The sequence below is a fragment of the Rhinatrema bivittatum genome, chromosome 10 (assembly GCF_901001135.1).
Source record: "Rhinatrema bivittatum chromosome 10, aRhiBiv1.1, whole genome shotgun sequence".
Lineage (NCBI taxonomy): Eukaryota > Metazoa > Chordata > Amphibia > Gymnophiona > Rhinatrematidae > Rhinatrema > Rhinatrema bivittatum.
The window spans coordinates 77,464,246-77,480,504 of NC_042624.1; the positions used below are offsets into that span (position 1 = coordinate 77,464,246).

The following is a 16,259-nucleotide window of genomic DNA, read 5'->3' on the forward strand; positions in this document are numbered from 1 at the left end:
CGCGCAACCCAGGATACTGGATAGAGCGCCTATACAGGATCCTGGGTGCGCGGGCCTAAGGCTTCACGCCACGCTGGTATCTGTCATTTCAAATGTCATTTGAAATGACAGATACCAGGAAGTCTGGTCCGATCGGGTGCAAAAGTAAGTTGCTTCGCCGCTGTCAGTGTCCCCCCCCCCCCCCTCGGAGCAGGGAGCGAAAAGCAGCCTTGCTCCGGGAAGGGGGGGGGACACTGACGGCGGCGAAGCAACGCAGAAAGCAACGGCGAAACGACTTTTCAGTGTGTCCCCCCCCCCCTCTCGGACCAGGGCGCGAAAAGCAGCCTTGCTCCGGGAGGAGGGGGGACACTGACAGCGGCGAAGCAACGCAGAAGCAACGGCGAAACGACTTTTCAGTGTCCCCCCCCCCCCTCTCGGAGCAGGGCGCGAAAAGCAGCCTTGCTCCGGGAGGGGGGGGACACTGACAGCGGCGAAGCTTTCCCCCAGCCCAGACACCGGCAAAACTTGCTGTTTTGCAGCCATGAGCCACAAGCAGGAACGCGAAGATCTGGCTCCGATAGCTCCTCCCGACAAGATGGCCGCCTGCACGGGGAAAGAGTACAATTGGCCGCTGAAGACGTGACATCACGACATCACGTCTTGAGCGGCCAATTGTACTTTCCCCGTGCAGGCGGCCATCTTGTCGGGAGGAGCTATCGGAGCCAGATCTTCGCGTTCCTGCTCGTGGCTCATGGCTGCAAAACAGCAAGTTTTGCCGGTGTCCGGGCTGGGGGAAAGCTTCGCCGCTGTCAGTGTCCCCCCCCCTCCCGGAGCAAGGCTGCTTTTCGCGCCCTGCTCCGAGAGGGGGGGGGGGACACTGAAAAGTCGTTTCGCCGTTGCTTCTGCGTTGCTTCGCCGCTGTCAGTGTCCCCCCTCCTCCCGGAGCAAGGCGGCTTTTCGCGCCCTGCTCCGAGAGGAGGGGGGACACTGAAAACTCGCTTTGCCGTTGCAGTCTCCGTGGCAGCCCCAGTCCGGACATCGGAGGGGGGCTGCAACGTTTTTTTCGCTTTTTTTTTTTTGGCTTCTGGAGGAGGGGAGAGGACTGGGGCTGCCACGGAGACCGGCACCCATGATCGCGGCCGGGGCAGGTGAGCGGGGGCTGGGGGAAAGCTTGCCACCTACCCTTACCCATGCCTCTACCGCCTGGGTCAGGGTAGGCGGTAAATTTGCAGGTTAAACGCGCGACAAAACGGCAGGGAAAGGTAGCGTTAGTCGGGGCGCGGGTTACGGGATGCTAGGGGAATAGCTAATTGGCTCGTTTGCATGCAATATCGCGCTAATTCGCTCGTTTGCATGCAATATGCATGCCGCGGGCGGAAGGGGTTACCCGGGGAATTTAGGACGCGGTAGGAGTAGGTTAAAGGGGATTCGGGATCGCAGGAAGGGCTAACGCGGCCGAAACGTGAGTTAGAAGCGGCTTAGGAGCAGGGTAAACACGGCCGCACTTTACAGGATAGGCCTGAATGGGAGGAAGGCTCTGATATAGATTTAAGTAAACCCATGCTAAAATTGTACAAATACCTGCTGTAATAGTGGAAGTGCATGCATTTTTCATACTGACGCTAGAATAATCTGACTGAAAGTTTGCCCCCTGATGATGCCTTCTCAGGCGAAACAATAAAGGCCTTTGTCGGGATTTTTGCTGAAGTTACTTTGAAGTTTTGCGCCAGCAGTGCTTTTCAAACCGGACTGCCATTTTGTTCTAATTCATTATGTACTGAATATATATTTCTCCAAATCATCTGTTAAGACTGTTTGTTGCATTATCTGCATTCTTTTATCCTCTATTATCCTTTGTTTTTGCTTTCTCCTTGCTTCTTTATGCTTGGGGGCTGGCATCTTCAGACTTTTGTTTATTTGAACATGGTACATCATTCATAATGGTTTTGCTGGACATCTCTGCAGCCTTCGATACAACTGACCATGGCATTTTACTATCTCAATTGAGGGCACTAGGACTATCTGGACATGACCTAGCATGGCTCATTTCATTTCTTTCAAATCGCTCTATATAAGTTAAGGTAGAATCCCATGTCTCAAAACATGGCTGTTCTTAAAAGCGTTCCCTCCTGAACCCCACCATACTAAAATACATGTTCTTGAAAGCCTACCCACTTGACTACCACACTGCACTAACGCTTAACACCCCATTCCCCCTTCACCACCCCCCCCCACCTTTCCCTCCCTCCCTCCCTTTCCTCCCATATCCTTGTCCCCTCTCTACCCGTACCCAAGACATATTGTACATTTTGTAAATAGGCTATATGCCACAACTCTATACTCACATTTATATATACAACTGTTGCAATGTTTCTTATGGTATATTATTTTATTGTTTAAATTAATTTAATTGTTATCTTGTTACAATGTAAAAATAGGGCAGTTCTCGCCCTATTCAACCTGTTATCTGGAAACCGATGTGATATCTCGATCGAATGTCGGTATACAAAAGAAATAAATAAAAATAAATAAAATGTCTCGTCCTGGCAGGCAGTAACTTCTGGAGTACCTCAGGGCTCTGCCTTATCTGCAGTGTTGTTCAAATCTATATGACACCTTTATGCAGAATACTGGCGAGTCTGGGATTATACTATAAACCATATGCAGATGACACACAATTAAATCGACTTGGGTGCAAACTGAACATGCTTTGACCAATTATCTTATCCAAAAATGGCTAAGCCAAAACAAATTAGCATTAAACATTCAGAAAACTGAAATAATACATCTAACAAGATTTCCTCTATGTAACGCTCCATCCAAACTCTCTCAATGGCCAATGTATTCCAATGACTGAAACTGTACTAAATCTTGGCATCCAAATTGACCAGTCATTGAGCATGAATGCTCACGTCAAAAGTTTAATACAGATGATATATCACAAACTGAATTTAGTACGACAAACTATTTCTCAACACCACAAATTTCCATACCATTTTGCAGTATGGACTATTGCAATTCATTACTCATTGGTCTGCCTAATTACATTATTCATCCTTTACAAATTATTCAGAACTCTGCTGCCCATTTATTAACTAGCACACTAATCCATGAACACATTACTCCAGTATTACATCAACTTCACTGGTTGCCAATAGTGTTCTGAATTCAGTATAAATTGGCTACGATTATCCACTCCCTCATTAACGATGTACATGCCCCATGGAAAAGTGCAATTATGAAAATACACACTCCGGTAAGATCACTCCATTCAGCAAATTAAAATCTGCTGGATATTCCCTCCCCTAAAATAGCACATCTCAATGAAACCAAGGAAAAAGCTCTCTCGATAGCGGGTCCGATTCTTTGGACTTCATTGCCCAACGAAATTAGAAACCTGAAAGATCCTAGGTTCTTTAAAAAAGCACTGAAAACTTTCTTATTTAAACAAGCATTTAAAGATTGATATTATGTTTTAAGCTTTTGAACTATGCGATGTACGTTTTATAATTGTTTGTAATTTTTTGGTGCCTTGTTTTATTAACTATGAATGTTATATTGTATCCCGCCCTGAACATGTACACTTTGAAGTGCCAAAAAGCAGAATATAAAAAAATCTAAATAAAATATATTTTGTATTTCCTTATTGTATTTCTTAGTCTCAATATTTGTGTAGCAAGTTTATTTTGTCAAAATGTGTAATATTATATAACGAGTTTTAAAAATAACAAAAATAAAGCATTATAACATTACAATAAAAGATCTTGCACATGTGGCTAAACTGTTACAGCTTTTACTCTTCACAATATTTTTATTCTTAGTTTTTTTGATCAACATGACAGCCTTGCTGCAGAGTCACATGACATCCTGTCTTCAGGACTACTCTTCAAATGAACTCTGAAGCTGAGATCAGAAAATAAGCCCAAAGGTAAAGGAGATAAACCACAGCCAGATGGTATTTTACTATATTTGTATTACTAAAGTATATAAACAGATTATAAATCCACCTCACCATTTTTTGCTTGACAACTTTCTTCTGTTTCTTTGGACTTCCAGTTCAAACAGACATTGCAGTCCTGACCACAACACCTTAAACTTTCATGCACAGCTATCTAGGTTCTCCCTTCTCTATTTAACTACCTCCCATTTGGACCATCCATCACAGCAACAGTTAAACAGTCAACCAATTGAGAGGTACCAACCACAATTCCCTCTAGCACTCTGCACAAGTACCAACAAGTAGGTTTTCTATGGTGTGGTAAGCAGGTCTCCTTGCCCCTTAGGAGCTGTAAATGCTGCCATGACAACATCCTCACCTCTGACTGGCCTGAGCGGAAACCGGGATTAGGAATCAAATCCAAGTCCTTCCACTAGGTATAACAACATTGCTACTAAGCCATTAAGCTGGTCCATCTCCCTTCCCCACCACAAAAATATTTACATTTTTTCAAGTGCTGAACACTACCAAAATACACTGGGACACAAAGACTTTTACTGAACAGCTTTTGGTTAGGAGAAACTGGAACATTTTAGCTTCTATGGTGGAACTGAAGTGCAGACTGCATGTACTGATACATCTTAATTATAGAACAACAAATCTAAGATATATTAGTTGTTACCTTGTAACAGGTATAGATTTTGATGAATTTCTGCCCTTGATTTTAAACTCATGAGAAGTTCCTTCTGGTTCTTTCTCTGTTTTAATGGCAGCATTAGGTGGTATTGGAGGAACACGAATTCTTAAGCCAAACAAATGCTTTTTTTTCTTTATTTCTTTTCCAGACATAAACCTAAGAGATTGACATATTAACAATTTCATAAACAGAACTAGAATAATTGTATATTTTGACAGTGAAGAATTTAATACATTTTTACAGCTTGTAGTTGTAACACCCCAAGCTAAGCTGGCCCTCTAGGTGGACTATCATAGTATACACTGCAATGGACTTCTGTGATCCTGTGATTAAATCTTCAGTCTGTCAGAACTGGTAGAGTTCAGGCACATGGTGAGAATGATGTGCCTGGGCCTTAGGGGAATGCCTGCCACTGCAGGAGCTGTACCTGCTCCGCAGTGAGTGGTTCATAGTCTCAGACTTCCCTCCCAGCCCTACTGCTCAGTCAGTCATGCGGGGAGGTGAAGAAAAAAAGGGAAATGGAAGAAAAAGATTAGTGAGGTGTTGAGAGTTATTACACCTCAGCTGAATAAAAGCAAGTTTGCTTACCGTAAACGGTGTTTCCATAGATAGCAGGATGAATTAGCCATGCTGTCATGGGAACTGTCATTCAGGACCCGGGAGGCGGAGCTTTCCAAGCAGAGGTTAGAGTTTTGGTCTCTGCAGCTGTGCATGTATTCCCGCGCAGGAAAACAATCTCCTCAGTCTGTAATTAAGCTTACGTGTAGCAGAATAGAAGGTCGACTAACCAGGGAGGAGGGAGGGTCAGCATGGCTAATTCATCCTATTTTCGGAAACACCGTTTACAGTAAGCAAACTTGCTTTTTCCCTACTGATAGCAGGGCTGAATTAGCCATTTATTTATTTATTTATGCATTTCTTATATACCGTGAGTCAGAACACATGATTCTATCTTTACGGTTTACAATGTAGCTAAAACAAGTAAGAAATATGAAATACAATAATATTAATAAAACAATAAGAATAATTAGTTAAGTTAAACATCATATTAAAAGCTTAAAAACTAAAAAAGGGGAACTCAATAGATAAGAAAAATAGGAAAAATTTCGTGTGGAGTCCGGCTTTCAATGATCTTTTAAATCTCGGTTCCATAAGCTTCTTGAAAGCACCAGGTTTTCAGGTCTTTCTTAAATCGTTTTAAATCCTCCTCCATTCTCAACTCTGGAGGCAAGCTGTTCCAAAGTTTCGGTCCTGCGACCAAAATTGCCCTGTCTCTAACCTCACTCAGGCGTGCTGATTTTATATTTGGTATTGATAATAATCCTTTATTATAGGATCTGAGATCCCTTTGAGGCACATGTAGCTTGAGGGTAGAGTTCAGCCATTTGTTTTTGTCTTCATATATTATCTTATGTATCATACATAATGCTTTATGTTTGATTCTATACTCTAATGGCAACCAGTGTAATGATTTCAATACTGGAGTAATGTGGTCTCTTTTCTTCGTGTTTGTTAATATAGCCTTGCTGCAACATTCTGTATGACCTGAAGAGGCCGCAGGGTAGATTTAGGGAGTCCCAGCATGGTTGAATTGCAATAGTCCAGTCCTGTAAACACTAATGTTTGTAAAACATACCTAAAATTGTTAAATGACAGCAAAGGTTTAAGGCGTTTCAATAGCCTCAATTTATTAAAACCTTCTTTGACTTTTGTAGATACGTGTGCCTTAAAATTTAGTTCATAATCAATAATTAATCCTAGATTCCTGGATATATCTGTCAAATTAAAACTAGTTTGATCATCAAGAGTTATCTTTTTTTCTAAATTAAAATTTTTCCTGTCTAAAACCATAAAAACGGATTTGTCCATATTTAGTACTAATTTCATCTGAGTAAGGAGTTGACTTATAATTTTTAAGTACATATTAATCATTCTAAAAGTAGATTCAATATCACCGTCTATGTTAAATATTAACTGTATGTCGTCTGCGTAAATATAATTCAGGCTCATTCCGGTTAGCAAATGGCAAAGAGGTAAAAGATACACGTTAAAAAGAGTTGCCGACAGTGCTGAACCCTGCGGAACTCCAGTAGCTAATCTTATCTTCTCTGACGAACTATTTTTTATCTTCACAGTAAATGTTCTATTTTCTAAAAACGATTTAAACCATTTTAATGTAGTGTTTGCTAACCCTATGTCATGCAACCTGTTAAGAAGAATTTCGTGGTCTACCGTATCAAACGCAGCTGACAAATCTAACATAACTAGTACAAAACTTTGACCTCCGTCAAAGCCTCTGAGAATGAAATCTGAGAAAGACAATAATAATGTCTCTGTGCTAAATAGCTTACGAAAACCATGTTGCGTAGTATATAAAATGTTATTATTCTCTAGATGTTCGTTCAGTTGATTATTTACTACTTTTTCAATCAGCTTTGCCAAGAAGCATAAATTTGAAACTGGTCTGAGATTGTTTAATACTGTAACATCTAGATCAGGTTTTTTCAAGTGTGGTTTTACAACTGCATTTTTCAATATTGTTGGCATCAGTCCTTCTGACAGAGATTGGTTAATGACGGTTTGTAAGAACGTGCTTATTGAGTCAATACATTGTTTTAGTGTTGCTGTATTAAATTACATCTAAAGGATGGTTTGCTGTATTAATTTTCCGAATCAGGCATTCAATTTTGATTTTTGTTATATATTCAAAATCCGTCCATTGAATTATTTCTCTTTTAGGCAATTTAATTGTCTGAGCTGGGATCTTATTTAGAGCCTCAGTTAGCTTATCAATTTTTGTTTTAAAGAATGACGCTATCTCATTACATCGTGATTCAGGAATGGGTTCCTGTTTAGAAGGGTCATTTATCAATTTGGTCACAATGTCAAAAAGGGTTCTTGGATTATTCGCAAATCTTTGGATTTTTGTGTTGTAATAAGAATTTTTTGTATTATTAATCATTTTCTTATAGTAAGCAAATGTACTCTATAATTAGTTAGGTCCACGATATTGTGAATTTTTTTCCATTTTCTTTCTTTGTTTCTTAATGTGACTTTGATTTGTCTTAAAATCATTGTTATACCACGGGTTTTGTTTTTTGCAGTCTTTTACTACTTTTGTTTTTATGGGATTAATTTTATTTGCTACTTCTTGTATAGTAGAATACCATGCAGTTGTTATATTCTCACAGCTAGTCATTTCAGTTTTGTCAAAAACGTCCATTAGTTCAGCAGATAGGCAGTCTATATCATAGGGTTTTCTGTATTCAAAAGTGGTTTTAGCCATCGATTCATTTCTCTCCGTTTTGTGGAAGGATATATTTGCTTTTATTAAAAAATGATCTGACCAGGGCACTGGGGATATAATTAACCTTTGATTGTCTAACATCTTAGAGTTGGTAAAAATTAAATCTAAGGCATGTCCTTTTTTATGAGTGATATTGCAGGAGGCTAGATTAAGGCCTAATGCTTGTAAGGTTTCAGCTAATGTGTTGCAGGCTAATGATCTGGGCATACAGTTCATGTGCAAATTAAAATCACCGAGCAAAATTACAGATTTTTCTGGATTTAAATAAACGTTAAAAATTCTATTATTGGAGAAATATCAGCTTCAAGTATACCTGGTGGACAATACACTAGACAAATCTGTAGGCTGACTCAAATAGGGCAATTTCATGATTATCTGGACAATCTAATACTCGTTTTTTCAGATTTAGACTTTTTTTTACTAATCAGTAATAAACCCCCACCTTTACGACTTGGCCTAGGTACAGAAAATACATTATATTTCTCATGCGCAATTTCATTAAGTATAACAGTATCTGTTTTCTTTAGCCATGACTCTGTTATGGCTAGGAAATCTAAAGTTGAATCATTTAACATATCGTCTATAATTGGTGTTTTTTTAAGAATGGATTGAATATTTATCAGTATGAATGATAAAAATAAACAATTGTTCAGAGTTGTTGACTTGCTCGTTTCTATTTTTATTAAATTTGAGCTTTGTTTTCTTTTTCCTCTTATTTTCATTGTTTGCATGTTGTGATTATATGATTCATAATTTCGTCGACTGATCATGACTGGAATCTTATTTGATTGAAGGTACTGATCTATAAAACGGGCTGGATTCCATGTTGGGCTTTATCGTGAGAGGACTAACAGATGGGCCTCACCAAGGGGCCTCACGAAGGGCCTCACAAAGGGGCGTTCCCTTTTGTCGAGCCCCTTCGGCGCCTGTGGTTCCCTGCGCCGCTCAAATAACCCCCTCGATGCCCTGGTGATGATGTTTATGGGCGGAGTCCGTCTCGTGGGGGGAAACCGAGCGGCGCGGTGTACCTGGGAACCGGAGGGACAGCTGGAGCAGCAGGTAATCCACACGAAAAGGCCTCGATGTTCTGGAGGCAAGCTGGCAAGGTGAGCACCAAGAGAAAGGAGTCCCAAGCTCCCGATCACACACTCTGATAAATACTTATTGTCCCCACGTGATGGTGGTAGTCGACATGGTTACTTTGATAGATACTGCAGGACTGCTAGCCCTAATTTGGCATTGTCAGCTGTCCACATAGCCGCTTTGCAAATGTCCACGGATTGTACGTGTTTCAGATGTGCTATTGATGCAGCTACTGCCCTGACGAGCATTCAGAAAGGACGGTAGAGGCAACCTTTGCTTCTCATAGCAGAATTGGATACACTGCACAATCCAGCTTGAGATTGTTCGCTTGGCTACCGGCAGTCCCGGTGCATTTGGGTTGAACGAGACAAATAATTGAGAGGCACGGGAGTCTGAGTGTGTCCTTTCCTTGTAGTATGTCAACGCTCGTTTACAGTCCAGTGTGTACAACAAGCATTCTCTATTGTTGAGATGAGGTTTAGGGAAGAATGTTGGTAGTTCTATTGATTGGTTCAAGTGGAATTGTGACACTACTTTTGGGAGAAAGGCTGGATGAGTTCTGAGAACTGCCTTGTGGTGCTAAAATTGTAGATATGGAGCATAGTGAACCAAGGCCTGTAGTTCGCTAACTCTTCGAGTGGATGTTACTGCCACAAGGAAGACTACTTTCCACATGAGGTATTTTATGTGGGCTGAGTTCATTGGTTCGAATGGGAATAGCATGAGATGTTCCAAGACAATGTTCAGGTTCTATGGAACCGGTGGTTTCAAGGTTGGTGGCCAAAGGTGCAATAAACCCCTGAGAAAACGAGATAGCAATGGGTGAATGGAAATTGGTTGACCGCTATGTGGTCTATGATATGCTGCTATGGCACTAAGGTGAACTCTGATTGAGGATGTTGCCAAACCAGATGGGATACAAGGTATGGAGGTAATCTAGAAGCGATTCCAGTGAACAGTCTAAAGGTTGAATTCCCTTGGATATGCACCAGGTGGAGTAATGCTTCCATTTGAAACTGTAATTCCGCCTAGTTGATTGCTTCCTAGATTCCGAAAGGACATCTTGGGCTGCAGTGGATATACCCTGTTCCGTCAGGAGAAAACGTTCAACCTCCACGCTGTTAAATGAAAGGACGAGCGGAGTGGGTGGAGAAGGGTTTCCCCTGTCTTGTACTAGAAGATTCGGTTGATTTGGTAATTGAATTGGGTCCTCGATGGAGAGTTGTAAGAGGTAGTTGTCCCACGGTTGTCTGGGCCAAGCGGGGCTATTAGTATTAGTTGAGCTGCATCCACTATGTATTGCTGTATTGTCCTTGTAATGAGAGGTATGGGTGGAAAGGCGTACATTAGTCTCTCCGTCCAAAGAATGAGAAAGGCGTCCTGCGCAGTCCTTTTCTGACTGGGCCATACCGAGCAGAAACGAGGAACTTGTGCATTCATCTCTGTAGCGAAGAAGTCCATCGTTGGAACTCCCCATTGGTTGAATATTCCTTGAGCCACTCACTGATTGAGTGATCATTCGTGAGGATGGAATATTCGGCTCAATCTGTCTGCTCTGGTATTGACAACTCCCAGAAGGCATGTTGTTTGTAATTGGATCGAATGCTGATGTGCTTGCTCGAAGATTAGAAGCGCTTCTCTGCATAGGGACCATGAACCGGACCCTCGTTGCTTGTTTATGTAAAACATTGCTACTTGGTTGTCCATGTAGACCATGACTCTGTGGCCTTGCAGATGGCAGCAAAATGCTTGCAAGGCGTTCCGAATTGCTCTGAGTTCTAGCAAGTTTATCTGTAAGTTTCTTTCCTGTGGCGACCACAGTCCTTGTGTTTCTAAGAGATCCAGATGTGCTCCCCAACCCTCTCAAGAAGCATCGGTGGTAAGCACTGCATTGGGTGGGAGAAGTCTGAACAACGCCTCTTTGGACAGTGTTGACTTGATGAGCCACCAGTCTATATCCCTTGTCATTTCGGAAGTGAGCACTAGATTTTTCATCAACGATTGCAAGTGTTGTCTCCATTGACGTTTCAATCCCCATTGCAGACAACGCATATGTAGTCTGGTGTTGGGCACCGTGAAAATGGCTGCCACCGTGTGACCCAAGATTGTCAGGATGTGTCGTGCTGAAGGCTTGTGTGTCATTTTGAGAGAGCGCAGGAGTCATCGCATCTCCTGTTTCCTGTCCTCCGTGCAGGAACGCTCTGCTGCGTGTGGTATCCAATAGAGCTCCAATGAACTGTAGTTGACTACAAGTCCTAACCCGTCCAAGCAATTGATCACTTGTCGAAGATGTTCGATTAGTGTGTCCGGAGTCGAGGCTACTAGAAGCCAATCGTCCAGGTATGAAAAGATTCTCATACCTCGTTGCTGGAGGTGTGCCGCCACCACCACCACCATACATTTGGTGAAAACTCTGGGAGCTTCTGATAGGCCAAATGGAGGAACTCTGTATTGGTAGTGTTGATTCCTGTATCGGAAGCACAGGTAGCACCACGAGGATGGTGAGGTATTTAATATGTGCTGAGTCCATGGACTCAAACGGGAAAAGCATAAGCTGTTCAAGAACTATGTTGAGGTTCCACGGAACTGGAGGTTTGCCTCTTCTATTTTGTGGTTGGTGTTGCTGTTGTGGCCGTTGATACGTTTGGTATGACGAGGGCCTATACGGTTGATAAGACCTATAGGGCCGGCGGGAAAACTGCTGATGACGAGAAGCCCCAAAGTAGCGTCGAGAGGACGAGTAGTTGGACAGAGCAGTCAGGGATTGTACGGCTATTCCTTGATCTTTTAGTTTAATAACAGTCTCCTGGAAGCGGTCTCCGAATACATTATCTCCCGTGCATGGTAGATTGGCCAGTTTATCATGCAGGTCTTCCCTGATTGCACTAGCTCGGAACCATGCCATTCTGCGAGCTGAGGCCCTGGACGAGGTTTCAAACCCCTCGTACACAGCTTGAAGCAGGTGCCTGGAACACTCTTCCAATCCTTGGAGTGGTTGTGGAATTGGCTCCACAGTGGAGGTGAGCATCCCTTTTGTTGCCTGAATACATTCATACATGTATTGCACCATGTAGAACTGGTGATGCTTATACGAGCGGCTAGCATGGCATTCTGATATGTTCGTTTTGCAAATTCATCCAAATAACAATTATCACGTCCAGGTGGGTTAGAGGCATGCAGTTTAGATTTTTTAGAACGCTGCATAGCACACTCAACCACTATGGACGCATGTGGTAACTGTGGCAAAGTATATTGAGACGACTTACGTATATGGAATTTTAAATCAGTTTTCCTTGAGACAGCGGGAAGCGAGAAAGAAGTTTCCCAGGATTTCTCAAGCATTTTGTCAAGCACTTCCTGCGGAGGAAAAGAGGTTGGTTCACCCGGGACATCAAAAATTTTTAAGAGCCCTAGTGTCTCCATTCTCAGATCAGGGAGTTTCTGGATGTCTAAGTGCAATATAGCTCCCATTTTGTCTAGAAATTTCGGATAGGACAAATCCTCGGGTGGTGAATATGGTTCCTGTGGTTGTTCTGGCGGGTCTGACGGATACCCGGTGGAAGAACTTGGTGAGGATTGAGGGGAATCTAAGTCCCAGGGTGAAAGAGGCCTGGGAGCCGGTGATGAAGGCAGGAACGTCTGTGGTGACTTTGTGGGCTCTGGTGATGGTTCTCTCGAGGCCTGTGGTGTTTCCAGAGAACTCAAGGAGAATGCACGATGTAATTTGAATGTGGTTTGAAGAGACTCAGAGAAACCGGACAATGCTTCAGACAAATGGGAGAATGCTTGTTGTGTTTGCAAAGGCATTTGTGGGCGAACAGGTTTTGACGGAGGCGCTGTTAAGCCTAATATGTCAGAATCTGGATGTAAAGACCCTGTCTTCACTGGAAGGGTATGTCTCGTGTCTTTCTTCTTTTTAGGCAGTGGTTGTGACACATCATCACGCAAGGGACATGAACGTGATTGTGATTTCTCAGAGATCCGGTGTGAAGAGGAGGAAGAGGGTACATGCACCCATTCTGCTTCAGAGGCAGAAGTAGCCCTTGATGTTAATTCACGGTGTGACGAACTGGAGTCTGAGAGATGTGGGCTAGCCATTTGTTACGCTCTGTCCCCATCTCCATGTCTATGTTCTTTATGTTGGTGTTGGCGTCCGCTAGAATTCGTAGCATGCTTCCTCGGACGGCTGGTCCCAGCCTCCAGTGATAGTTGTCAATGTTTTCGTGACCTATCAGTGTCTTGCGACGCTGGTGATGGTGATCAATGAGTATGAGCCGACGTTGACTAGTGTGAGGTGGAATGCATTGAGTGGGACTTGCTGTGTGACGAATGCCTTCTCTTCTGCGTCGTGCGTCGGTTTCGGCACCGGGTGCGCCAAGTGCTTCGATTTTGGCGTCAAATGTTTGAGCTTCGGCGTTGGATGTGTTGTTGCCTTCGGAGTTGTGGGGGTTCACAGACCAGGTACATGGTCTCCGCTATGGGTCGCATGTTCTGGCTGTGATTCCCGTCCCATATCCAACACCTTCTCATGGGCCTGCTTAGACCTATGAGGGTCTCTGTTCTTCCCTTTACCTACGGGTTCCAAGTTGTCTCCAGGCCTGGAGATCTTGGGATCCAACGATGAGGCCCTCTTGACTGTTGGGGCTTGATGTTTGGATGGACCCGAAGAAGAATGCGCCTCTGATGGCGGGGCATAGGATCCCCCAATGCCGCTCTTTAGATCTTTAAATTTGTGGGCGCTGCTTCTGGGCCCTCGGTGACACGCGGCCACAATGCTCGCATTCGCCTTGATTATGGTCAGGTCCGAGGCAGCAATAGCACCCATCATGTCTATCGGTAATGGATATGATCTTTCCACAAGAACAGGGTTTAAACCCAGACGGCCTGCTCTGTTTTTTCGACATTTCTCTTCAAAAAATAAAAAATCGCTGAGGAGAATGAAGCTCCGCGTGCGATCCTGTGCGCAGAAAAAACAGACCGAGGAGATTCTATTTTCCTGCGCGGGAACACATGCGCAGCCGCAGAGACCAAAACTCTAACCTCTGCTTGGAAAGCTCTGCCTCCCAGGTCCTGAATGACAGTTTCCATGACAGCATGGCTAATTCTGCCCTGCTATCAATGGGAAAAAGATGTTATCCAACCAATTCACACATTGTGAACTGCACATTATTTTCATTACCACACAAAAGTCAACACTGAAGACCTTAGCTTTAAAAAAAAAAAAACAAACAAAAAAAACCATCAAAAGCAAACAATATTTGGGATAAGTTTAAAAAGAGTTTGGAAAGTACTAGAATAATTAGTACAACAAATGGAAAATCATATAATGTATTATTAACAAAACTTACATGGTCTTGTTTTCATTTAGTGCTTCCAGAATATGTTCATATCTTTCAGATTTTGGTGTCTCTCCCAGCTGCACAAAGTATAGCAAATTATTTATTATTCATCTCTTAAATAAATTTTTATACCCTAGACTTTTTATACCCTAGATTTTTATACCCTAGATTTTTTAAATCTAATTCAGGTTCCTACATGCTCTTGGTCTTCCAACTGGGCATACTTTTTCATGACTCTGCTGTACATTCCTGTCATACTTTGCTGCTTATCAAAGGCTGTTTAGTAGCTTTGCGATTGATTCTACAATGCTGGCTGAGGCTTTTAGGGCTCTCTCTGGAGAGGTAGAAAATTGCATTCATAGATGTTTACCAGTTAGAGTCCAATCTAGTTAGGGGAGAGTAGGCGAAGTCCCAAGGTATGTGTCAGGCAATTTGGTGTGCACGCAACAATTATCTTTCTCTACATAAGAAGTGTTTAAGTGTTTAAAGGGGTAACCTTCTAGTATGTGGGAGATATTTGTGCTCTTTATGTCGTGTTTTTATATTTCTTTTGCTCTCTTGCTCTTTGAGACAATTTTACCTCTGTGTATTCATTGTATGCAGTTATACCACTCACCATGGTTGTTTCATTTCTTTTATTTGGTTGAACAAATAAACACTTGGGGGGTAGGGTGGGGGGTGGCAGGGAGATGGGGTCAATTATGAACCTCCTACAATTTGTATGTGTCAGTATTGATTTGTGGGTTAAATTGTTGGTTGTATTTTGAAATTTGTACTATCCTTTTTACTATTCTAATAAACATATTTCAAACAAATTTCAAACACAAAATACAAAATGCCTTTAAATTAGTTTGCTGGTATACTTTGGAAGAGCTGATCTTTGGCTCAATTATTTGCTCTGGAAAGGAAAAATATCCATAGAAAATTGTGCAAGCAAAAATTTCTGTAAAAACATCTTTGGGATTTTGTCCACAGTTGCCAAATTTAAGAACTGGACAGAAACCTGTAGCTTACAGTAATACAAGATTTGCCAAGAACAGGATAGTGTCCCCAGGCTCTTGCAATTCTGCAGCTGTGGGGCAGGGGCAGTACCATATAATTAGCCTGTTGCTGCACAAACAACAAATTACAGGCCAATACAATAAGAAGCGTGGGAGAACAGGCAATCCATGTTGAGTGCCCGCTCTTCCAATGCGCATGATCCTGTATTTAGCGCCCCCTCATTAGCGGAAACCCAAGTGAGGTGACTGTCATCGGGTTCAGGAAACAGACACTCAATTTTACATACATCTGTTTTCTGAACCCACTGACAGCCACAGGTTAGGAAAACGGACTCAGGTAAAATTGAGCATCCGTTTACCTAACCTGACCGGCTGGCACAATTTTTTTTTTTTTTTTTTTTTAATCTTTAAAAAAAAAAAATTTTTTAAACATTTTTGGTTCCTCCAACTTAGTATCACTAGGATATTAAGTTGGAGGGTGTACAGAAAAGCAGTATTTTCTGCTTTTCTGTATACTTTCGGGCTGCTCAGAAACTGATGCAGGCCTTGGGCAGGCAATTTCTGAGCCTAAAATGTGCGGCTTGGCCACACATTTTTTTTCAGTATCCTGGGTGCATTACTAATAGCCTCATCAACATGCATTTGCATATGATGAGCATTATTAGTTTGAAGGGGGGGGTGGACATGCATTTTCAACATGCTAAACCCCTTATAGTATAAGGGATAGTGGGTGCACTTCAAAAATGTGCGTCCAACCGCATGTTAAACAGTGTGCTCAGCTGAGCACACTTTACTGTATCAACCTGCTAAAGCTTTCCCAACTCCTAATTTAGTCCTCTGAAGAAAGTTACAAGATGCCTGCCTTCAATCTCAGCTCCTCTCTCTCTACTTCCTGCTCCAGCCCCCTCGCCTTGCA

General features: G+C 42.5%; 1 protein-coding gene across 8 annotated transcripts in view; it reads right to left on the reverse strand.

The window, feature by feature from the left end:
• The window catches only part of MTF2 (metal response element binding transcription factor 2), a 144,908-nt gene that overhangs the window by 58,294 nt on the left and 70,355 nt on the right, over positions 1-16,259 (reverse strand). For all 8 annotated transcript variants that reach the window (XR_003858958.1, XM_029618303.1, XM_029618301.1 and 5 more), the window contains 2 exons: positions 14,352-14,419; positions 4,599-4,769 (listed from right to left, as the gene is read on the reverse strand). Coding sequence is in view for 7 of the 8 variants with exons in the window: in XM_029618303.1 (XP_029474163.1) it covers positions 4,599-4,769; positions 14,352-14,419 (239 nt within the window). In the remaining variant the exon portion in view is untranslated. The remainder of the gene's footprint in view (positions 1-4,598; positions 4,770-14,351; positions 14,420-16,259) is intronic.